Source organism: Paroedura picta, chromosome 8 (assembly GCF_049243985.1).
Source record: "Paroedura picta isolate Pp20150507F chromosome 8, Ppicta_v3.0, whole genome shotgun sequence".
In the NCBI taxonomy this organism is placed as follows: Eukaryota; Metazoa; Chordata; class Lepidosauria; order Squamata; family Gekkonidae; genus Paroedura; species Paroedura picta.
The window spans coordinates 59,166,235-59,190,980 of NC_135376.1; the positions used below are offsets into that span (position 1 = coordinate 59,166,235).

The window sequence follows — 24,746 nt, forward strand, 5'->3', positions numbered from 1 at the left end:
GAGTTCTGATTGCCAGTCCCGCCCGTGAGTCTCAGCTGACCAATCAGGGAACAGTCTATATAGCAGCTAACCAATAAAGTAATAGGAGCTAGCCGCGCCTATTCCATCCCCCCAGATACCCGGATTAGAATCTGCCGGCACTTTCCAACCGCGTGACCTTTACTAAAGACACGCCTCTTTTCCCGCCGGCCTTGGGAACGGAAGTGGAAGCTGCACGAAAAGCGCGACCTATGACGCAGAAGGCAGACGATGCCTCCGTGTGGCCGATGGGATTGTGTGTGTTTTGTGGCCTTCCGGCAGCGGGCAAAACAACCGTGGCACGAGCGCTCAGCGACTGTTTGGAGAAGCAAAAGGGGTGGCTTTGCGTTCGCCTCACCTACGACGATCTTATGCCTCCGGAAGCGTTCAGCCAATCAGAGACGAGCCAGGAAGGACAGCAGTCATTGGTCAGTAACGGTCTTTCCCTCTTATTGGCCAGTGGAAGTTCCGTGTCTAAGTGCGGGCCCTTTCAACAGAAATCAAGGCACGCATCTGGCCCCAAGCTGTTGTGGGCATTCCGTCTCTTAGCTAAACTCAGGCTGTTGATCAAATATCATTTTCCTTTTAGATTTCACATTAAATTTCATAAATTAAACACGAATGTTTGAGAATGTATGGTCAAAAAGTAGAGGGGTATCTCCCCTCCCCCGTATCACAGTGTCTTCATCGCCAGTTGCACTGCGCCAATACTGGCAAGGTGAAGAGAAGGCTAAATATAAGTTGAATAAATATCCTACTGCTACTGGTCTAGCACTGATGGCTGTGATCCTAGCATGATGACCTTTAAGACCAACCAAGTTTTATTCAAGGTATGAGCTTTTGTGTGCATGCACACTTACTCAGATACAATGTCATGGAATGGAATTTGTCTCTTAATTGGAACAATTGGTTTGAACAAGTAGATTGTGATGTAACTATGACAGATAAATTTGATTCCCTGATATTGTATCTGAGGAAGTGTGTGTGCATACGAAAACTCATACCTTGAAATAAAATTTGCTGGTCTTAAAGGTGCCACTGGACTCTAAATTTGTTCTGCTGCTTCAGACCAACATGGTACCCACTTGAATCTATCTTAGCATGATGTTATATATTGTAGTAGCAAATTATTGAGTGCAGTCTTAAGTTTCTGTTGCTAGAACAGTTGTTAGGCAAGAAACATTGTCAATGACAACAGAAAAAGAATCTTATGACACTTCAGAAGTTAACATTTGTTGTGCCATAGTGTTCTGGGGCCTAAAACCACCAAAATGGTCAGGGGCTCTTCTTATTGCTGTTACAGCAGACTTCTATAACTACACCTATAGTTATGCTGGTTAAAAAACAAGTCACACTAAACTTGTTTGCTAAACTTGTTTGTTTATAACCTCAAATTTGTAAAATCTCAAAATACTTGTTTTGTAAGGCAGAGCGGTACTCTGGATGGAGAAAAGTGTAAAACTGGTTGATATTTAGGGAGGCTGATTTTCTGAAATATCAAGAACATGAATACTATACTGTCTGCCTTGCACTAAAGCAAATATTTTAAAAATTCAATTATTTCTGGTTTGTATCCATTATCTTGTAATTTAGATATGAATAACTTTACTTTACAGGCCTATAACTGGAAATTCTACAGGCATGAATTATTGGTGTACCTTGAACACTTCCTGCAGGCTCTTATTAAAGGATACCATTATTTGCCTCCTCCAAAAGGAACTGAAGTAACTTGGAAAAACTTTGTTGGCTGTTTAAAAGAGCAAGGCTTAATATCTCTGGGAGCAGACGACACAGTATCTTGTCAACATTTAATCAATATTACCGCTCTCAGACCAACATATTTTATTTTAGATGACAACTTTTATTATCGAAGTATGAGATATGAAGTGTACCAATTAGCTCGCAAATGTAAGTTTGGCCTATCATATTTACTCAAAAAGATGATATTTTAAAAACTTTTTTGGCTTTATAAAAGGGGATGTAAACAGATCCTTTGACTGTCCAGGGTACTTCACTGAACATGTGGGAAGGGTAGGAATGCTTTTGGAGTCTTGGTGGCTAGCTGTAAAAATGGCAGATCCTGGCAGATTGTAAGAGGAAGAAAGTTGATTTCTTTGAAATGTGATGTTGTAGGGGAGTTTTATGGATACCATGCACCACTAAAAAGATAAGTGGGTTCTAGATCAAATCAAGCCTGAATTCTTCCTAGAAATTAAAATTACTGAACTAAGTCTATGTTACTCTGGTTACATTGCAAAAAGACAAGAATCACTGGAAAAGACAAAAATGCTAGGAATTAATTAGGTCATTAGGGCAGTGCAGATAGTAGCCAGACATACATTGATGGTGCCAAGCTACAGTTCACCAACAAAAACTTGTATGGAATTGAAATTGTAACCGGCTGTTTATTTTTGCATTCTTGGGATTGATTTTAGAGTCAAGAATAGAGTCAAAAATATAATACTGTTGCTCTTTACAGTTGTTGGCCTCCATCCATGAGTAGTAAGTATTGCTCACATCATAGTAGAAAAATGACTCATATCAAAGCTGTTGTTCCTACATAGCTGAGTTAAACCAGACTCTGAAATATTTAGTTTGCTTTTTCCGTAATACAAATTGTTTCTTGTTTGTGTGATGTTTTGTATCACAGTTTCAGAAAATGTGGTTAGATAAAAATAACTTATGTGAAAATATTTTGCAATTCTTGTAGATTCACTGGGCTTCTGTCAGTTGTTTTTAGACTGTCAGGTTGAGATCTGTCTCCAGAGAAATTGTCAGAGAACTCAGCCATTACCTGAGGAAACCATATATGCAATGGCACAGAAGTTGGAAGTTCCAAATTCAGAGAAATACACATGGGAGCAGAACAGCCTCATTTTTAAGAGTTCAGAAGATACTTTGGAGGAGAAGTATGTAGACATTTTGAAGCAGCTCTTTGTATTGAGTGTTGTAGAGTTCAAACAGAACTTGATGTTTGCATAGCACTTCTTGGGCTTGTTTTTTTTTAATTGTATATATACTTGGAGAACCTCTCAGGTATGAAAAAAAAAAGATTTTGTATGTTAACCCAAAATATTGTACATGCTGCAGGACCGCATAATGTTGACTGCAGGTGAGTGTAGGTACAGGAAAGTGAGGTTAGAAATAATTATCCTTCTTAAGTCTCTAAATGTTTCTGTGAGGGATGTGGGAAAACCTTGGGGTTAGGGTATTTCCAAACTATTCCATCATATTGAGCCTCCTTGTGGAGTTCCAGTTTGCATAATTACAGTGTTAAATAAGATTGCAGCCCTAATCAGAGGAGAAAGTTTAAGAAATGTACAGCAACTTCCAATGTGCTTCCACTAGGGATATGGGTATTTTGAATCTGAAAAAAATCAGAATTTTCCAGTATTCCCAAATCCCAGTACTGCTATGGTATTTGGATTTGGTAAATATTTGGGAGAATAATGGAGAATTGATCCAAGGATCCAGGGGGCTATATTTTGAGGTAGAAGCACCAAATTTTTGCAGCATAGCTGGTGGTGCCTCTCCTTTAAAAAACAAACAAACCCAACAACAACAACCAGGTTTCAAAAAGGATTGGACCAGGGGGGCCCAAGTCTATGAAACCGCAAAGAAGTTGCCTCCATCCTGCATTGTTTTCAATGAAATGGAGACTTTAAAAGGGAGCATGGTCCCTTTAAAATTTAAATGTGTTTTACAAGGTACACGTTTAAAGGGCTTGAAATCTCTTTAAATATCTTCCATGTCTTTTACCCAGAAGGTGCCTAAAGGGACTGCAGCCTCTTTAAACACCCTCCAGCTATCCAGTGGTTCCAAAAAATCCAGAATAGTTTGGATTAGCTGAATCCTAGTTTTCACTTATTGTTATGGGAGCATCTGACAAGACCTAAAATCTTGTTAGTAAGCCTGTATTGAGAGAAGGAAACAAAATAGTTTTTGTTTCTTGCCTTGCAGTTTGGTTGAACTGCAGTTTGGACATTATTGCAGTTTTAGTTCCAGGTCTGGCATTCTATGCTCTATGCCACAGTCTTCTTGGTTGTTGATTTTCTAATAGTGAAATCCTGATCCTGTTGATCTTGACAAGGTTCTCACTGATCCCGTCACTGGCATGTTCGGTCCTTAGCCAAGTCAACTGGCTAAGAATTGTATGTGCACTTTCAGCTTACCTGGTTTTTATTTTGTTTATATTCAGTCTCCAGATGCTCAATTTCTTGTCTTTTACTTTGGAAAATCCAGTTAAACCACTGGAAGAAAATACAGAATTCAAGGTAATGTGGAATCACTGCAAAACTGGTAAGTTTTAATATTTGCTACTCCTGCAACACATGGGAGGGTCAGGTGTTGAGTATTATTTATTTCATTTGTAGGCCACCAATCTCTGGCAAGTCTTAGGGCACTTAACAGCATGTAAAAACTCATATGTACATGGTTTTTAAAAATAATAGACAGTTAAAACCTAATTTCTTATATAAAATGTATATAATTCTCCCCCCTTTTTTGGAGGACTGGCAGAGACATAGCAGTTTTCCTTTTTCTAGGAAGCTGATCGAGCTCTTTGTGCAGCCAGTTTCTTGCATCAAGCTGACCAGTCTGTCCGGCGAATTGTCTCTCAAACAATGAAGAATGCAAAAGGTATGGCCAGCAAGGTCTTATTTCTGTTCTGTTCTGGTAATTGCTGCATTGCAGAGACTTGCATTTTAAACACTTGCTGCTCCCAAGTAGCATAACCAAAGAGCATGTCGTACAGGATGGTGGGTATAGTTTGACAGTATAGAAAATTTGATTTGTCCCTCCTTCAGTACTCCGAATCTTTAAAAGTTCATGTTGTAGGTTACCTGAAACACCTCCACTGAGTCCTCAAAGAGGCTGCTGCCCTTAAAGAAGACAATGCTGACCAATGATTCACTATAGGGGAAGCATCATGTGGTTCAGAGCCTCAGGGTGGGGCTAGAAGGTAAATGCAAACAGCAACCTTGCTGAAACTAAACAGAATCTGTGGTTGATAAACTCATGTATGCAAAATTGGGTTCCTCAGTGTAAGCAGAGTGGGTTGTAAATATAATATTGGTAGTATCTTAAGGCACATTTTGTTTCTAGTGCAATCCTAAGAACTTTTTCCTGGGACTAAACCCAGATTAATAGGCCTGAGTAGGATTCTGAGTGGACCTGTGTGGTATTATGAGTCCTGGAAGTGCTGAAGCCCCAGTCAGGACACAGATCAAAAAGGACCTACCCAAGATTGGTTAGATTCAAGTCCAGTAGCACCTTACACACCACGTTTCAGGTTGCCTGAAACTCTTGTTGATCTCTAAGGTGCCTCTGGACTTCAATCTCAGTGGTCTACTGCAAACTAACACAGCTACTCTCTGAATCTAGATAAATAAATCAACATGAGTAGCCCTGTTAGTCTGCCTGTAGCCATACAGCAAGAGTCCAGTAGCAACTTACAGAATAGCAAAACTTGTGGCAAGGTATAAGCTTTTGTGAGCCACTGCTTGCTGCTTCAGGTATCTATAGATATCCCCTGACTGTAATCTAGCTCTGGAGGATCTGACAACATCCCAACCCACGACTGATGTTGTTGATACTAACTAAAATTGTTGCTTCAATCTAATTTTAAACTTAATTTTAAATGTTAAACATTTTAATTAACTATTAATTATTTTATGATGTTTATTATGGCGCATTTCCCATGATGTACACTGCCCTGAGCCAGCTTGCTGGGAGGGTGGTATAGAAATCTAATAAATAAATAAGTAAAAGTAAATAAACTCTATCTGTAGCAAGCAGTTGACATTTCTACTAAAAAAATTACCAAAAAGACAAATTGAAAAGTATGAGCTACAGCTGTCCTTTTAGGATAGCAGTATCCCCCCCCCCCCGAAGAAATCAAGAGTGTGATACGAAGACTGAACAGTAGTGCTCTGTTTTGTATTACTAGATAATAACCTTGCTGCAAGTGAGATGAAGAGCTTGGCACAAGAACTCAATAAGCTGAAAGTGGGATTCTTGGAAGATTTAAAGCACCAGTATAATGAAAAGAAACAGTGTTATTCATCAAGCATACTTGCTACCAACACATCTTTATTCCACCAGCAATCCAATGATATTGCTAAGAAATACTTGTCAGGCATGTAGCAGTGCATGTATTCCTGCCAGGTGCAGGGAGTACAAAACACAAGCAATAAGCATTTTGAACAGAAATTTCATGCCATAGTCAAGTTTCTGTGTGTTGGTGCATGTGAGATTGATGCTCTAATGTGAGGATAAGCTTATCAGCTGCTTAGAAAATACTTTCAAGTGGGTAATTATGTTGGTCCAAAGCTGCTGAACAAATTTTGAGTCCGGTAGCACTAGCAGAAAAGTCCGTTGTACCAAAAATACAATGGGTGTTAGCCTCCCCCCCACCCCTGACCCGGGCAGCCCTAGTGAGACTGCAGCAGGGCTGCTCGGGATGGGGGTACCTTCCCTATCCGACCCGGGCCCACAGTCCGAGGCCATCTCACTTTCCCTCCCAATCAGTCCAATAGAGCAGGCTGACACTTCTTCCACATAGAATTGGAAGGGGATGCAGCCAGGGGCAGGACAATGTACCTGATTGGACATTCATTGGACTGACAGCCAATCAGGTAGGTGATGAGTCCCCCACCAACCCTGTTGGGTTTTATTAGTTACAGATAAGCTTTTGCCTTCATGTACACTTCCTCAGGTAAAATGAAATGGGAACTACAAATCCATTTGAGGCAGTGTGTGAGTGCACATAAAAGTTTATACCATGGATAAAACTTTTTCTTAAAGGTGCCACTGGACTCAAACTTTGTTCTAGAAAATACCTAAGTATGATCTAGCACACTCCTTTACTGATTGAAATAGTTGATGCTTCAACAAAAGCAAGCTTCTTCACTGCTAAAATTACCAAGAAGAGTGTCCATGAAGGAATTTATGTAACATTTCCTCATTCAAAACCTGTTGCCTTGTTTCTGAAGTGAAGATTTGTCTCATTCTCATAGATCCAAAGTTTTGCTTCTGTGTATACCCCAACCTTTTCCATTGCAGGCCCTCCTCTACTACTTCCACTCATAGATCAGTGTCTTTAAATGAGCCAAAAATACCTAGCACCAGAACAACATGTTGCACCCATGCAACAGACAAAGTGCAGCAGAAGCAAGGCTCAGAATTAAAGTCTGTACTTATAAAGGGGAAGTCTGTACTTACAAAGGGAAATACTAGGTTTTTAAAAGGCAGTAATTCCAAAGGCTGCTGTAATTGTGCGAAACATCCTCCTTTCCCCGATTGATATAATTTTATCATACAATAAAATTATAAACTTAGATTTTCCCCATAAATCTCCTGTTTGTTGGCACGGCATCATTTTGAATAGTCTTTCATAAGTCATAGGTTCTGTACCTCAGAAAGGTTTTTCTAGTCTGTATTTCCTGGCATAGTACGAGAATTACCTAAATTCTTGTTGTAATTTTGTACTTTGGATGTCTTCTCTGACACCTCAATATACATGCACAAGTCAAGAGAATTACCAGAAGGCTGTACAGCAACCTACTAGAATACTGCATTTTATCAGCTTTGCTTTTTTCTCAGAGACTAAATACAGCTCTCAACAGTTAACATAGTTGAAAGGAATTTTAAAGCTTTAAAAGGTCATCAAAACCTGACCTTGGCTACTGTAGCACCATTCAAGCTGTGGGAGTTTAGGCTTTAACTGCCATTGAACAGCTTACAATATTTTTACAATACTCTGTTTAACTTTGTTTGCTGCTCTGCTGGGACAGGTGCAACTACAGTTTACACATGTATAGGCAGGTGTTTTTATTTTTAAGGCAAGAAAACTATAGAACCAGATTATTTAAAATTAGTTTCCCAAAATTGCTGCTGGTCTGCATAACAATCCTATAAATGCCTTAGATCTAGACATTGTTTCTTAGGAGTGGAGGGTGTGCTCTCCAGTTTTTCCCCTCCCACCGCAGACTCCCATGTGGGGCAAGAGGAACACGATGGGGTGAAGTAAGAAACAGGTGAGAAAGCGCCTGCTTGCTGATTCAGTCTAGGCCCTTACACCCATTCTTCTGAATTACAAATTTCCATTATACTTCCAAGAATATCTAAAAAGCTTTAGCATTTTGTCACCAATGTGCTGGTCGTACACATTTTCAAAAAAACTCTGCAATCCTATCACCTACTTGTACTCAAGACATTACCACTAGTTGAAAGTACAGAACATTTATATTCAAAATATATGTGGCCTTAGATTGCTTAGAATCTGAAACAAATACAAAATGGTATGGGAGCATAAGATCAAATACGAAATCACAAGCTTATTCAAACATTTTTGTTACACCTTCTGGAAAGTACAGCTGGAGGTCTCTGATCAAGCTGCTTTGTGCCCTTTTATCCGAAGTGCAGAACTATGGTCAGCTTTACTTCAGCACAACACAGGCAGCATACGAATTTGCCACTGTTACACTAAGGAGAGCTACTATTTAGCAAAAGGACATCAGAATTCTGCCAGCATCATAATTACAGAATTGCCCACTGATGATGCCAGGAACTTCTGAGTCAGGCATTCACCTAGGTAAAGTGAGAATTATTAGTTTTTATTCCTTTAAAACAAAACAAGAGAGACATCTCACAATATGAGTTATACTAAAGGAAATTCAATTTCCTTTTTCTGGGAAAAAGTATCACTATGCATTAGAATGTATTTTTTACTCTAAAGGTCAATTTACCCATACAAAATAAGTTCTCTCCATTAGAATATATATTAACAAAGTAGGTCTAAAGAGGACTTAAACAAGAGTACTCAAAGACACCTCGGCAGGGAATACCTTTGAAGTAGAAAATCTACTAGCTAGGTATTTTTACACTGGTTTAAATCAACTGAAAACTTTGTTTTTACAAGTTACATTCCCTTGGTCAAAAAAAAACAGCATTTAATAGAATGCAGCTAAACAGCAAATGGACACGAGAAAAGACACAAGGGGGAGGGAATCCAAAAACGACTTAATTAAGAACCAAAAGGTTAAATAAACTAGAATTTGAGGGCCCAATAGTGCTGTGTTTTAAATATTAAATATTAATATTAAAACATAAATATTACCAAGTATATAAAACACATTACAAATTAATGATAATGACAAATGTAGGCCTAAACAGTAGCCTCAGATCAGAATAAAACCATACTGTTATTTCAAATATAGACCATTTGTTACACTGATAAAATGCGTTTCGGCCAGTTGGCCATTTTCAGTAATCAATTTTGTTACACAATGACTACAAACATGATGATGATAATACTGTTATTTCTTAAAATTGGACCAAGTGGACTTAAGACAAAAAAAATTCAGAGAATTCATTTTAAATAACCTGCTGCCCTGGTCAACTTCACTTTTGACCACTGAAGAAGGCCAGTTGGTCAAAACGCTTATGGTCATGTTTTTACCCAATTTTATTTTTATCTAATTTGTAATAAATACATACATTTTTGTGTATTTGGTAATATTTGTGTTCTATTAAGTGCTCACGTAACAACTTCTTTAACCTTTTGGTACTTAAAACAGCAAATGGAACCAAGCTGAACACTTCCTTTACAGTATTGCCACTGTTAAATAGGTATCAAAACATTGTGCTATTACAAAAGTACACACACAATATGCTCTCCATGCAAATTAAAGTATTTTCAAGCCCTGCTTTACTCTGTAAGGAAGCTGGGCATGTATTCAGTCTGCCCTTGAAATAAGCAAACTTAAAGGGCTTGGCTCACAGCCACAAATGTTAGAAGTTCTAGTGATCCTACATTTAAAAAAATTAACTTAGGGCTATAATAGTATGGAGTCTACAGCCTTCAGTCTACAAAGGTTATCATAGGTGCAATGAATAGTGTTTATGGCTTAAAACTGTTAAGGTAGCAGTCTGCTACAGCCTATGTAGATGTGTAAAACTGCCTTTTAACCACTTAAATTCCTCTGCAGATAATAAAATAAAAACCTTTTGTTAATGCAACACAATCTCTTAACATACAACTCATTAATAGCATCTTCACTTAGAAGAACTTATTTGAAGCCTGATCCAGTAAAGCTTCAACCCAATAGCTAATTTATTGCTGATTTATATTCTGATGAAAAGGCATCTTAAGGAAGATGGATATAAAGTAATGGCTGTAACTAGTAATTATTTTAAATTGCTGATATACATTACACAAACTGGACTACAGGAATTATAACATTACAAGGGGGATGCCATCTGCAATATATCTTTGGGACTAGAAGAAAGCACAATTTTACACAGTTTTGGCACAATGACATAATATGCTTTTTGAAGCCCTATCAATGGAACCTGTGCTAAGAGGGCATACAGGACCAGGAGACTGAAAGTTCTCTCACCATTACTATCCCACTGCCAACTAACATTTGAGCATTTCTTTTTTATATCTGGTATGGATGGATTAGCTTACCAGACAGATTTATGTATAAGACTTGCGGTCTGTTGTGTTCTGCTTGTCAGTTTTTCATTGCAGCAGGTGTATGGTTGCTATGCCCTATGCTTGCTAGACCCTTAGTGCCGAGTTTCCACCTTTGTCCCCTCTCCCCTCGCCCCGGAGGTGGTCCCTGACCAAAGAAAAAGGTTGGGGACCTCTACTGTAAACTACACTGTACAAATCACAGTGACATTCAGTAACCAGAATGGAGTTCAAAGTATACATATACCTAACCCTGGCCTTGTGGGTACATTCATAGCCCCTTCTCTCTCTCTCTTTGTTACGCTGTACAAGAGCGTTTGTCATAATCATTAGGATAGCGATTATATTGAATCCAACAGATTTGTGCAAGTCCATTTCTGGTAAGGGAAGTAAGCACCAGTTCTTGACTCTTGCCCGTAGAGACCAAACTTCATTGTATACAATTTCACTGGACAATTCTAGTTTCATCTTGGTAAAATTTCAACTGCTTTTACTCAGCTGTGTTGTAGCCAGTTAAGTATCCCGTGCAGATGAAATAAATCAGGAGGTGAGTAACAGATACCTGGGTACAAAAGATTTTCTACAGATCAGCTGCAAGTTGGACATAAAAATACATCCAGAAGCAGAAGGCAACTGCAAAAATGCTTGTTAATTATCTCTGTACCTCAGTATGCAAACACTGATTAGAGTTACACAGAAGTACTAAGCGTCTGATCTATGGTACAAATGGAAACAAAGTAATAAAGGGAAACTAGCTATAAAGGTTTTCATGCCAAAAAAAATTAATTCAAAACTTATTAAATAAAAGGGATTTCATTGAATGGAAATGTTAACCCAGGTACAGAAGTTGAATTGAAGCCAATTCCATTTCATCTGAGGGAGCCTGTTCCTGGCTTGCTTCAGTACAACCCACCCTATGCCCTTTTTATACACAAAAGGATCTCATGTTGCCCTTATTATGTTCCAAAGCTATAAAATTCAAAGGCAAGGTAAATCATTATGACAGAAGAACTTCACTAGCACAACAGTGGAAATCTAACTGGATCACAACCAAATATTGCTTTAACACTATGTGTGTATGTTTGTTATGCAAAGAGACAACAGCAAGGTAAATAAGACAAGTGTATTAAAAAGTTCAATAAAAGTGCATGTTGAAATAAGTATCCCCCCTCAAAACAAGAAAGCCCCTTAAGGTTCCCCATTATGGAGCCAGTACTCCATAGTTTTTGTCAGTATGTTCTGTTTAAAGTGCCTATTCACTTTTGTAGGAAGCTGGACAATGTTAAGGTACACAGTTCTGAAATTTGACCACTGCACATCATTCTGTAATATTCATTCACTGCAACTGATCATAGTAGTTCTTATCTTCATTTGTTTGGTTCTCTCCAGAACTACAACCAAAGCACTTGCCCAAAGAATACAACTTTATATCCACCACATTGACTAGAATATTTTTCAAAAGGAAATGCATTCATGGTTTGTATTTAAAATATGCCATGAATAGAAGGCGAAAAATGGCACTCACATCAGCACTTAAAGGCAGTAGAGTTATTTATAACTGACCGACAAGTGAGGCAGGAGTATTATAGTACATCATTCAAACATTTCCCGTTTTGTTGTGTTTTCTTTTTACACACAGTGTTAAGGGTTACTGACAATTAAAACTAGGCACCATTTCCTTATTTCTTAATGAGATCAGTAGTACTGGAAAATTGAAGTCTTTCCCATATGCAGTTCCTTCTAGCTTTCTGTTGTTTCAAAGGCCCCACTGCAAATACTTTGTCAGATTTTAAATTCAACCACAGAACTGAACATTCTGCTTGTTTAATCCCTACAAAAAGACTTCTTAGAAATTTAGGGAGGCAGCCAGTTGATATACAACAGTACAGTTTCTACGTTAGCTATGTCAAAGCACATTAAATGTGGCAAAAGTATAAATAAGCTGTTTTGTGACAGAGCTTAATCTGAAGGATTATAAACTGTATACTTAGAGACAGGCATTGTTCCAGAAATCCACATTCAGGCGGCTATGCTAACAACTCATATGAAAATTTAATTGCACTATGAGCATTGTTTCCATTGAGGAACTACATAAAGAACACCAACGTGACTAAGAAGCATGTACCCAGCAAATAATGACAGCATGTAAAGACGTTTGCCTTTAACGTTGAACTGCTTGATTATTCCGACGGGGCAAGCATTCTCTCTCGTAGAATGTAAGAGACAAACAGTGATGTGCTTAGACACACAAAATTAATGAAAGTGAGATGCTCCTTATATTCCATCAATGTTGATTATGTTGGCCTCGGGCAAAGTGGCAAGCAAAGTCATACTTGTTCTTACACTTGCAACCGCATATGTTACACTGGAAAGGGTTTTCAAATCCATGACATCCCATATGAATAGTATAAAGAATATTGTCAGCAAAATACATATCACAGTGCTGGCAGTGATGCAGAAGCTGAGGATCCTGAACTGGAAGAGTTGGTGCAGGAGTACTTGGCTGACTGTTACTTATACTTGGAGTACTGGCATGGGCACTGTGGTCACTGCTGGGGCCTGCGATTGGGCTGTAGTTTCTTTGAGTATGTGGAGGACGAGGGTCAGGGCTTGTAGGGGGCGAGCTCCGAGGAATACTTGTTGCCACAGCTGGAATAGCTGGTGCAGCAGGCTGCTGCATCATAAAAGGCTTTTCGTCTTGACAAGGTACAACATCAGGGGATGGTGGGGTTTGGTTTTCAGGAGGCAGACTAGATAACTGCCCTGCTAAAGTGGAAAGCTGGTTTAAAGGATTATCTACCATAAGGTCCTGTGGGTCTCTCGGCAGCCCACCAGTCTCTGTTGGCTTTGTCATACTATCATATGCTTCAGTCTGAATGTTGGGGATTTCATGGGTGAAGTCATTAAGGTAATCTGGCTTCTGAACCACCATGGAAGGCGGGCTCAAGTTAATTAGTGCTCTTCGGCTGTATCCTAAGTTGCTGGTCTTCTTCTGCAGGACTCCCCACATCTTCTTGCTACTAAGGGAAGGCCTTGTTCCCTTTATAGGCACCATTTTATGTTTTCGTCTGCGATGGTGTGACAAGTTGCTCCTGTCACTACAACGGAAGGAACACAGTTCACATTTATAAGGTTTTTCACCAGTATGTGATCGCATATGAGCTTCCAGATGACGTTCATAGGCAGATGCAAAGGGGCATAAATGGCATCGATGTGGCTTCTCACCTGAAAGAACCAAATCAATACATTTTAATGAGAGTGGTTCAAAGCATCCCAGCAGAACAAAGAAAAAAATACTAGACAACTGTGTTATGAAGTTCAGTAAGAATCAACTAGATCAGAAACCGTTACTATTTCCAGGTAGTACCACATCAGCCATTTCTTAGTTTTGGTTTGCACTTACATGGTAAAGCTAAAGGTAAAGGGGTCCCCTGTGCAAGCACTGGGTCATGTCTGACCCTTGGGGTGACGCCTTCCAGTGTTTTCATGGCTGACTCAATACAGGGTGGTTTGCCAGTGCCTTCCCCTGTCATTACCGTTTACCCCCCAGCAAGCTGGGTACTCATTTTACCGACCTCGGAAGGATGGAAGGCTGCTGGGATTGAACTCCCAGCATCATGGGCAGACAGCTTCAGACAGCATTTCTGCTGCCTTTCCACTCTGCGTCACAAGAGGCCCTATACTTACATGTTAAGTTACACTTAAAACTATTGGGGAGAAGAAAAAAGAAAGTACCTATTTGACACAGTAAAGTATGTACAGATTTGTCAACATCAACTTTTGGACAGTGGTTGTGCTGATATAAAAATTGCAGTAATATACCTGTGTGAATTCTGATATGTTCTATGAGACGTGCTGTCCCTTTGCTGGCATAGTTACAATATCGACACTTTAATTTTCCATCAAAAGTTCTTTCAAATCCATCTACTAACACTCCTGAGTTTTCATCCAGCGACACTTCCACGGAAGGATGATCTAGTCCATTTTGATCACCTTCTGTCCCTGCTGCAAAAAGAAACAATGGCATCAAAGCACACACAGGGAAATTTTTACTTTATATCAAAGTTAGCTTGTATTATTCCACTGAGAGAGACAGAAAGATCATTTGTCTCCTGGTTTTCATTTAAACAGTGCTCAACTTCAACTGTGCCAAGGTTAACTTACCACCCTGAAGCGTCTCGGCTTCCTTGTCCCCACTAACAGAGCCGGAAATCATGTTCACATGTTGAGTCTGCTGAGTCAAATATTCCTGAAAATCTTTTACAAAATCCAAAGGTTCTGGTTTCTTTTCACCCATATTCACACTACAGCTTCACAATGTGGTGGGCCTAAAAGTTAAAAAAAAAATGAATTAGAAATCACACAAACCAAATAGTATTTTAAACTGTCAGGGATTTACTACATTTATGTAAAAAGGTAAAGGTAAAGGTATCCCCTGTGCAAGCACCGAGTCATGTCTGACCCTTGGGGTGACGCCCTCCAGCGTTTTCATGGCAGACTCAATACGGGGTGGTTTGCCAGTGCCTTCCCCAGTCATTACCACTTACCCCCCAGCAAGCTGGGTACTCATTTTACCAACCTCGGAAGGATGGAAGGCTGAGTCAACCTTGAGCCGGCTGCTGGGATCGAACTCCCAGCTTCATGGGCAAAGCTTTCAGACGGCTGCCTTACCACTGTGCGCCACAAGAGGCTCATTACATTTATGTATGTTCTTGTTTTCTAGGAAAGTTCAGAACATTTTAATCTCAAAACCTATGTGATATATTACGCTAAGGAATTATCAAGGGCTGCTGGTGAAATTCACAATAGACCAAGGAACTGAAGCAGGGTTCTCCAAATGCAAATGTATAAAAACCTTTGCTACACTAGCAATAACTCATTTTCAATGGCAGAAATAGGGAAACCAAAATGACCATGGGATTTCAACATCCGGAGGGGGGGGGGAGTCTAGGGCTTTTTTGCTTGAAAAGAAACAAGGGATAACATGCTGGGAATGTAAGAAGGTTAAACATGATAGAAGTTGATGGGAACTTTTTCTCCATTTCTAAAAATACCAGAACTTGGAAGAACAAATAAAACAAATGGCAAATTTATTTACTTACTTTATTTATAGAGACTCAAGGTATCTCCTTCATTACAAAAATTCACACACAATCCTGAACTACAACTCTATCTCCATCATAGAAATGCCCTCCTGAGAAGTGACATTTTGCATATTCTGCAGAAAGATTCAGGACCATAGAATGTGTCTGGGCCTCAGTATACAATGCAAAGGTGGCGCAGCTGCTCATCTTAACAATTTGTGGGGCAGAACCTTCAAAAGGCCTTGTTCAGATGAGTATAACTGAGGCAGCCCAGCATACTGGAAGGGTATTCCCACATAAGTACTTTATAGGCATTAAGCAGCATGTTGAGTTTACCCCAGAAATTGACTGGTAACTAACAGAGTGACTGCAGAATAAATGCTCACTCCAGCTAGTACCTGATAGTAATCAAGCTGTGGTGTTCTGTACCAGCTAAAGTTTCCAAGTTGTCTTCAAGGGCATCCCATGGAGATAACATTACAACAGTCTAAACCTTTAGGCATAGATGCACATATCCAGATCGGCTGGATTAAGGCAGTAAGCCATCCTCCATGCTGAGTGGAGATGCAAGAAGTCATTAGTCACATCTGAATTAGCTTGCTTCTTCAGCAATAATACTGGGTCAAGTAAAATTCCCAAATGCCTAATCAAGTAAGCCATAGCCAGTCTTATTCACCTCAGTCTTCTCAGGATTCAAATTCAGCTTCTAAGGGTAGTCAAAATAAAATATTTCTCCACACAAGCTATGGAAAACTCAATGTCCTAGCATGTAATATAAGCCACTGAACTATATGGCTTTTAAAACCTTTTTAAGGCCATTAAGGACAAATTCAATGACAGCAGATTAAGGGCATGATGGCTCTAAATTCAGCATACCTCTGAAATTTGCTTGGGAAATAGTAGCAATTAGAGGCCTTCCCCCTGACATGAGCCTTTTTAGCCACTGTGGGGAAAGGATGATGGACTGGATGGATTATTGATCCAATTCACGAGGCCTCTTTTGTTTCAATATTGAAACAATAAGAAATTGTTTCAACTTATGACACTTCAGGTTAAAGATTGCAATTTTTCTCTTAGTTTTCAGATTTCATCAGATGTTTAAATTTCTCTGATGAAAAACCTTATCTAAAAATTATAGTACTTCAAATAAATAAGGTGTTCATAATTTAATAATTTATGGACTAAAAGTAAGAGAAAAATAGAGGCACCTCAATACTACTGAAGGTAATCAGTTCACAGAAGGAAGGTAATATGGATCAGAAGCCTTGTAAAATATAGTGTTTTTCCCCACTGATGCCTCACCAAAAAAAAAAAAAAAAACTAAAATGATGAAAGGAATGGAACACCTTCCCTATGAAGAAGGGTTAAAGAGGTCAGGGGTCTTTAGCTTAGAGAAACTATGACTGAGAAATTACAAGATAGAAGTTTACAAAATTATACATAGGATAAAGAAGTACTTTACCCCATGTCTCACAATACAAGAACTCATGGGCAACAACAGCAGGATTACATCAACCTTACAGATGGACATGAATAGTTTCCTCCCCAATACAATGATATAGATTTTTTTCTGACGCACATGAGATACACTCTCAGCATAAAGGTAAAGGTATCCCCTGAGCAAGCACCGGGTCATGTCTGACCCTTGGGGTGACACCCTCTAGCATTTTCATGGCAGACTCAATACTGGGTGGTTTGCCAGTGCCTTCCCCAGTCATTACCGTTTACCCCCCAGCAAGCTGGGTACTCATTTTACCAACCTTGGAAGGATGGAAGGCTGAGTCAACCTTGAACTGGCTACTGGGATTGAATTCCCAGCCTCATGGGCAGAGCTTCAGACTGCATGTCTGCTGCCTTACCACTCTGCGTCATAAGAGGCTCTTACACTCTCAGCATAGAATTGTATAATAGCGAAGGTATGTATGGGGATATCCTATTGGTAATATGGGCAATTTTACTCTTTAATTTTTCAAAAGCAGTCTCTTATTTTTATTATTTTTACAGAGTGGTGACCCTAGGCATATGTCATAGGAGGTAGTCTTCAAAAAGTCTAAAATGTACATGTATTGGTTGGAGCCATAATTTACATTAAGTCACCACTCATGTTTGAATGATTTAAATATTAGACTCTCCTTTTTAATCATGCTCATTCTGATATTTTTCAATATCTATCTTCCAGAATCTCATTCAACCACTCAGCTACACTTAATGTGTTTAATATAAATATTTTATATAGAGTGTATTATCACAGTTCTGACCACTGAGGAAGACCCACTAGGGTCAAAACACGTTTGGTCTTATGTGCTATTGGTTCTGTATAGTTTTTATGAAGTTTTTATTCTGTTTTTAATTGTGCACTATAATAAGTAATCAACATTTTTACATTATTTCATTGTACAGCTCAACTTCTGAGTTCCTTCCTGTCTTCCTGTTAGTGCCTGCATACATCTGTAATGGTGGGGGTGAGTTCACAGAGGGTTCCGGAGGTAGGGGTGCGAGCCTGGTATCTGTCACCTCTGCCTTTCCACCGAGAGGGGTAGGCTGTAAATCTGCTGGGTGTCTGGCCACAGGTTATCTCTGTGTCCTTGGAGCCCAGGTCAGGCTGCAGTGTCTAGCAGCTAGCTTCATTTCGCCATGGGAAGAGATGTGCGTGTCATCTGGAATTTTCACAAAATTCAGAATTGGGAGAAGAAGAGGGATGTGATGGTGTAAGGGTGCTTGTGTAGAGATACTTCAGTCTTAGCATAGTATTGGAGAAGTCCTGTTTCCCAGCTTTCCTAGAGCCAGTTTGATAAAGCTATTAAGGATTAGAGCAGGGTTAGTCAAACTGCGGCCCTCCAGATGTCCATGGACTACAATTTGCTGGGAGGGGCTCATGGGAATTGTAGTCCATGGACATCTGGAGGGCCACAGTTTGACTACCCCTGGGTTAGAGGAACTTTGCAGTGATCCTGCTGGACCCATATAAGCAGTAACACTCTGTTCCAGCATTCTCTTTGTAACACTGGTCAGATACCACAGTGAAATGTGTAAGAAGGGCATGATGGCAACATCAACCCTTTGTTCACCCTGTGTGTTTGGCAGCTATTGATATACTGCCCCAAATAGAGGCTTCACTTGTAGCTAATATGATAGAACAGCCACTGACCTATCCTACAAAGGGCGTCTGAGGTATTTGTCATCATTACGTCTTATGGTTGTAAATTTAAAAGTTTTGCATGGATGGTCCCCGGATTTAAAATGAATGTATTTAGTCCACGCACTTTCATTAGTTCTTCTCTCACTTCCCCTTAATCATTTTTAAAAGTGATCTTTTAGCCATCATCCAAAAATAAATGAAATATATCCTTATGCAATATAATGATGAAAATAAATGTTTTTAGAAAATGTATTCTGAAAAATCAGCTACTTCTGTTACCAGTGGTCTGGCGCTAGGTGGAAACATATCCCTAAAATGCTACAAGTACAAACCATCTGTCACATCATCTGCTATAGTGACTTTAAGCCCCGCGGCATCAGACAACTATAACAAATGTGATGCATTGGTAAATACTGCTCTCAAATTCTGTCCTTCTTTCTTTGGAAGACTTTGAACATTTTCCAGATTATATTTTTCAACTGTCTTCCAATTCTATGTTTCACAGATCTTCTATCAAGGTTTGCATTTTTATCCCTCATGGAAATTTAATTCACTCAATGTTCAGATTATATATATATATGAAGGATGCATCTAAGATAAAAATCAATAACAATCCATCTTGGGTATTTTTCCCTCTTAATTGTTATACTTCTTGGTTTCTGCCTCATTTAGGGAAGAATATCAACAGTGCTTTAAGATGTCTGCAAAAAGGAATATGAGAGTAGAAAATTGTTCTGCTCCAAGTCAAAAAAAGAATCTCCTTGTTTGTCTACATTCAGAGATTTCGGAAAGGCAAGGTCACAAATATAAGAATTCAGAATGCCACATTAGTTTACTACTTTTACTCTATTGCTACTACAACTGCATTAGAGACTATGGAGGTATAAACAAAGATATCCTTTAAAAAGCAATCTTACCTTATCAATCCAAATAAAATCCAAACCAATGAAAGAGACATCAAAAATCCACTCTTGAAATACAGGTTCCATTATATATGGAGATATTCACAAAACTGCAAAGCCTCTTTAATTCTATAAAAAAATAGTAAACATGTTATCATTAAAAGATAACTCTGCTATATTATAACAGAAAATACAAATGAATCAAGCCCCAAAGCAGAGAAATTACACTTTTCAGACCCTGTGCTTTATAATTCAGAACAATTTAAACACAGGTCTGTTTAGTTGCTTAAAATGGAGGGGGGAGCACAGGTGGGGTCGAGGGAGAGATCATTTCTACTACTTGCTATTTACTTCCCCATTGCCTCACACAAACACTCTCCCAGAAAAACTCACTTCTGGTATCTGTGCTGAGGACAGAAGTGGCGATGCTGGATGTGTGAGAAGGGTTTACAGACCTCTCGCCAATTCACCTTTTAAATTCTCAAGGCTTCTTTCTCTTCTACCACCAGGCTTCAAAGATGTCCTCAAGTTCATTTGTAAATTACATCAGTTATCCCAACAAGTACGAAATGTGTACACCGGGCGAATCGCATCACAAAACGGTATACTACCCACCAGTGATATGTGACATGGCCAGTGCAGGCTCCGTCAGTCTTATCCGGCCTGCCTTTCAGGCACTAAATAAAAAACAAGGGGGTTGTCAAGCAATGCAAATGCTTGGGGGCTGCATTCAGACTGATGAACCACATATTGTCTCAACTCTGCCATAGTCTGTTCCTTCTGCTTTAGAATAAGGGAAAAATAAAATTCATCTCTATCAACTTTTACCCTGCTTCCTCTAAGGGCAGCATATCTTTCCCACCATAACCACCACTGAGTCTTTCTAGACCTCTGTAGTTATGCTGAGAAAAGGTGACTGGTCTAATGCCATCCAGATCCTTCCGGGTAGGGCCTGACGCTATTTGAGATGCCTCAGTAGCTTGTGAGTGAGAGATGTCACTTTAATGAATGTTATTCAGCTACATTATTCTGCTAAGTATCTGCACATTATTCTTGACTACAGCTAGTCCAAGTCTCCTTTACATGATAGTTGTGCCTACCTTCTTTCTTGTTTTCACCAGCTGCTTATAAGCTTAAGTTAACTGAGATTCCATTTGTGGAACTCTGCAAATGAATAAAAAATGAGAATACTTGTATCAGTGGCTTATTAGGAAGATTTTGTACTGGTTTAATTTTCACACTGACAGAAAAGCTGATGCAGAGGTAGACAAAAGCATGCACAAATACTTCTGCAACTGTTGGCTCAAGTCTGATGGGATGATTTATAAGATCTCATTTAAAACATTTCTGAGCCATCTCATAACCTAGATTAAGATAGCTTTCTGGGATGGAACACCAAGTGAAGTGGATTAAACATTCTGTGTGCCATAAATGAAACCCAAACAACCCATCTATAGATACTTCTCTAGAAAGATCAAGCTGTAAACCCATTCTTAAGAGGAGTGAAACCTCCACCTATAACAGGCTGCAGACCTTAGTCCCCCAATTAGCTTTATTATCTATCAACAACATCTCAATCTATCATGACTGTTCAGTTTACTGCATTTTATCCTGCCCACTACAACCTTTAAAAGCCTATTTGGAGTATTCACTTCTACCACTTAACTCTAGTGAGAAATTAGAGGCTTTGTGAGGTTGATTCCTCTCCTTGTACCAGTCACATTTCTAATAATGTAAATGCAATTTACATTCTTAAACAGAACAGCCATTGTACAGTGTCTTGAAACCTACCCAAAACTACCAAGCAAGCAAGACAACCATGTCTGATAGTATCAAACCCCTAAGAAGTCTTTTGCCGACAGGACAGCCTTTAAGTAGCATTCGTAATACCTCTAGCAACACAAAATGGTGCCAGACAACTAAGAGGAACAAGAGGTATTTGGAGGCGGATTGTGAAGGTGGGTAACCATAAAGCAACAGGATTTCACCTCCTCCATGAGTTCTAATGACACCACTCTCTTGTATATTCTAATACCAGATAATTCAGTTTCCATCATGCAGCTTCAGCATGAGTTAATCATCTAGCATAGCTTTCTTGTGAAAGAAACATGTGCTCTCCTTCTCAACTAATAAAGCTGAGCAAGACACCATTGGACATATTCATATTAAATTCTAGTCATAATTCAACAATACTGTAAACCAGGGTGAGGAATAAAAAATAGTTTTGAGATTGTCTTTTACCAAGCAGGCCTCTACATGTGAAACATGTTTAGGAAATGTGAGCTGTTTTTTCCAGGCCATTCCAAATGACACTTAACATTTTAATCTATCACATCAGGCAGAAAATCAATTTTCACAGAATATAGGCTGAAGTTCTAAAAACACCTTCCTGGGTGTTCCATGGAATAAAATACATCTGAGTGCTCCCATAATGATGACCACATAAATAAATTCAATCAAAATAAAGTCTCAGGTCCAGTATGCATAAAAGACTGAACAAAAGCACAGAAAGGGAAAGAACTTTCGTGTGCAGCAACAGAAGTCAGCTAGCAAAGATTCTGTAAAGCAAACCCAAGTGCCAAAGAGTTCCTCCCCAAAATATGCTGAATACTTTAGTCCATTTATAAGACTCAGCTAAGATATGCAACTGTGCTATTGGTTCTACTGATCTGCTAGAATAATATTCTGAGTCAACAACACACAAACAATGCAGAAAACTTCAAACCCAGGAAATACAAATATGTATTACAGACTCCATAGCCTCTGCATGACTCCTTTACCAACTTCAGTATTTTACCTAGCAAACTCCTTTAACAATTGCACTGAAGAAGTAACAGTTATCATGCAGCAATATCACTCTTGTCCTTGATAACCACACATTTCTCCATCCTTGCAGAGTGTGGCCAATGAGAAGAAGCTTGGAGGAGCAGCAATACCTTCCACCGTGTCACCCCCAGTGCTGAAACATTCATGATCCAATGCCATTCAGTGTTATTAGTTCACCCTTCCATCTATTAAAACTTTGCCACAAGTATCTTGTCTGCATAATCCTAAATATTTATGGTTATTATCATATTTAATATCACTTAATTCTTTGAAAAAAATTAAGACAGTAGACAGAATAAAATTCAATTTTTTTCACAAATAGAATCCCACAAGTACAATCTATCACATGCTATCCTTTCTAGTCTCCACCTCTTCAGGTCCATATAACCTTTCTCCAATTTTTCAGAATTTCCTATTTCTCCTCTATTATGAATATTACAGCAATCACTGTATTATACTAATTCCCAGCAACACTTCATATCATAAAGAAAATACAGCGGGCGCTAGTGGATGGTAGGAAGAGTGTAAGGAAGGAAGGTAGAGGGAAGGGGGAATGGGAGGGAGAAAGGAGGGGAAGGGGTGCTTGAAGGGAGAAAAAAAGGAAGAGAGGAAGGAAGTAAGGCAGAAAGACAAGAAGCAAGTGAGAGGGAGAGACAGAAAGAGAGGAAGGAAGGAGGGATGGGATGGGTGTGAAGGGTCCGGTAGTCACGGGGGCGAGGGGGGAGGAGATGGCGATGTGTGTGTGCTTGTTTCAGGGAGCGGTGGGGGATCGAGGGGGCAAGGGGGGGGTGGGCAGGGAAGAGTGCGGTCGCTGTGTGTGTGTATGTGTGCGCGGTTGCTGGCTTCAGTGCAACGAAAGGAGCAGGCCCGGCACAGTATATCTATACACAGAGAGAGAGAGAGAGATGGCAGAATACATGTGATATTAAAAAAAACTGGCCACAGCTTTGTCAGCTGAATTCACAGCCACACAGAGCCACATATCTGGCATGAGGTCTGTCTCTCGGAGAGGTTTACACCTTATCCATTCCTTTGGAGTCACCTATTCAAGGTGGAACCCACCCGCCAACCACAGGCTCCACAAGGCAAGGGTCTAACCCACTTTCCTGTAACATGGGGAAGGTGTCACAATGAGGAATAGTGCTCAGAAGAGCTACAGGTGGCCCCTTGAGTCACTCAATATGTTATCACTGTTGTATGTTTTCTATCCTGATGCAGCCTGTTAGTTTTTTTGCTTCCTCAAACCACTTCTCTGTCCATATCAAGGCTTTCTATAGTAATGCACACGTCCACTAGTACCTATCTATCCAAATCTCATGTGTTTAACCTACTCCAGTTCGCCAGCCTCTGGACAAGAATGAAGTTCCTAGGAGAAAGAGCAGGACAAGGACAAACTTTGCCACTTTCAAGTTCGGGGCAACTACAGAGATGGTAAAGAAGCACTTGGAAGCTGCTCATCTCAGCCACTAGTTCTGACAAAATCTTTGCTTTGCTGAGTGTACAAAGCTGCCTTATACTGAGCCAGGCCACTGAATCACAAACCATGATGTTAACTCCAACTAGCACTAGTCCAGGTCTTCCATATCACCTACTACCTGATTCTTTTTTTAAAAAGCCTGAAGATACTAATGGCCAAGCCCCGAGCTTCTGTGCACAATGCAGATGCCCTTCTTCTGAGCAACAGCCTTTCCCGTAGGAAACAAAGATACCTCAGAACAGAAACCAGGTTTGATTCTCTGATCCTCCCCATGCAGCTGGCTGGGTGACCGTGGGTTAGTGACAGTTCTCTTAGGGTTGTTCTTGCAGAGTAGTTCCCTCAGGCCCACCTACCTCACAGGGTATCTGTTGTGGGGAGAGGAAGGGAAGGTAACTGTAAGCCACTTTGAGACCCTTTTCGGTAGTGAAAAGATAGGATAGAAATGCACACCCATTTTTGCCTCCTCTCACACAAAATATTAACATAAAAATTCCAGTTGGCCAGCAAACCAACAAGACATGAGAGCAAACGGGACTCACGTATTAGGTGAAAGGGAGCTTTCCTCACTTACCAAGTATCGCGACCGGGACCGCCTGTCCCCTTCTACACAAGAAGGCACCTCCCCTCCCCTGCCCCAAATACACCGGGGGGGGGGCGTTCCCTCTCCCTAGGGCAGGGCACCCTTTCCCCTCGCGCGCTCAAGCAGGGTCTAGCCAGCCCCACCAGTCTCTGCCGGGCGGCTCTGCCATCCTCCTTAACTTCATCTCTCAGCGGCGACGGCAGAGAGCAAAGCGAGAGGGAGCCGTGCAAGACAGCCTTTCCC

At 39.9% G+C, this 24,746-nt stretch overlaps 2 protein-coding genes across 12 annotated transcripts; one reads left to right on the forward strand and one right to left on the reverse strand.

Moving 5' to 3' along the window:
* Positions 1-175: 175 nt before the first annotated feature.
* On the forward strand, positions 176-22,648 carry PSTK (phosphoseryl-tRNA kinase). 10 transcript variants are annotated; one of them, XR_013233618.1, is made up of 7 exons: positions 176-446; positions 1,635-1,926; positions 2,729-2,927; positions 4,217-4,292; positions 4,528-4,656; positions 17,980-18,041; positions 22,517-22,589. XR_013233618.1 is itself a non-coding variant. In XM_077350005.1 (7 exons), the coding sequence occupies exons 1-6, from the start codon at positions 231-233 to the stop codon at positions 18,012-18,014; spliced, it is 912 nt and encodes a 303-aa protein (XP_077206120.1). In that variant the 5' UTR covers positions 176-230; the 3' UTR covers positions 18,015-18,041; positions 22,517-22,648. The 10 variants fall into 10 exon arrangements, 8 of the variants coding, with proteins under 8 accessions (XP_077206120.1, XP_077206125.1, XP_077206124.1 ...); XM_077350005.1 differs by having other exon boundaries at positions 4,563-4,656; positions 22,517-22,648; XR_013233617.1 differs by lacking the exons at positions 17,980-18,041; positions 22,517-22,589 and adding exons at positions 4,855-4,978; positions 5,966-6,117 and having other exon boundaries at positions 177-446; positions 4,563-4,656.
* Positions 12,029-14,805, reverse strand: IKZF5 (IKAROS family zinc finger 5). Of its 2 annotated transcripts, none has more exons than XM_077350001.1 (3): positions 14,660-14,805; positions 14,318-14,500; positions 12,029-13,720 (listed from the first exon to the last, which is right to left on the reverse strand). In XM_077350001.1, exons 1-3 carry the CDS (start codon positions 14,790-14,792, stop codon positions 12,780-12,782), a joined length of 1,257 nt encoding a protein of 418 aa, XP_077206116.1. In that variant the 5' UTR covers positions 14,793-14,805; the 3' UTR covers positions 12,029-12,779. The 2 variants fall into 2 exon arrangements, with proteins under 2 accessions (XP_077206116.1, XP_077206117.1); XM_077350002.1 differs by having other exon boundaries at positions 14,318-14,497; positions 14,660-14,792.
* Positions 22,649-24,746: the final 2,098 nt, after the last annotated feature.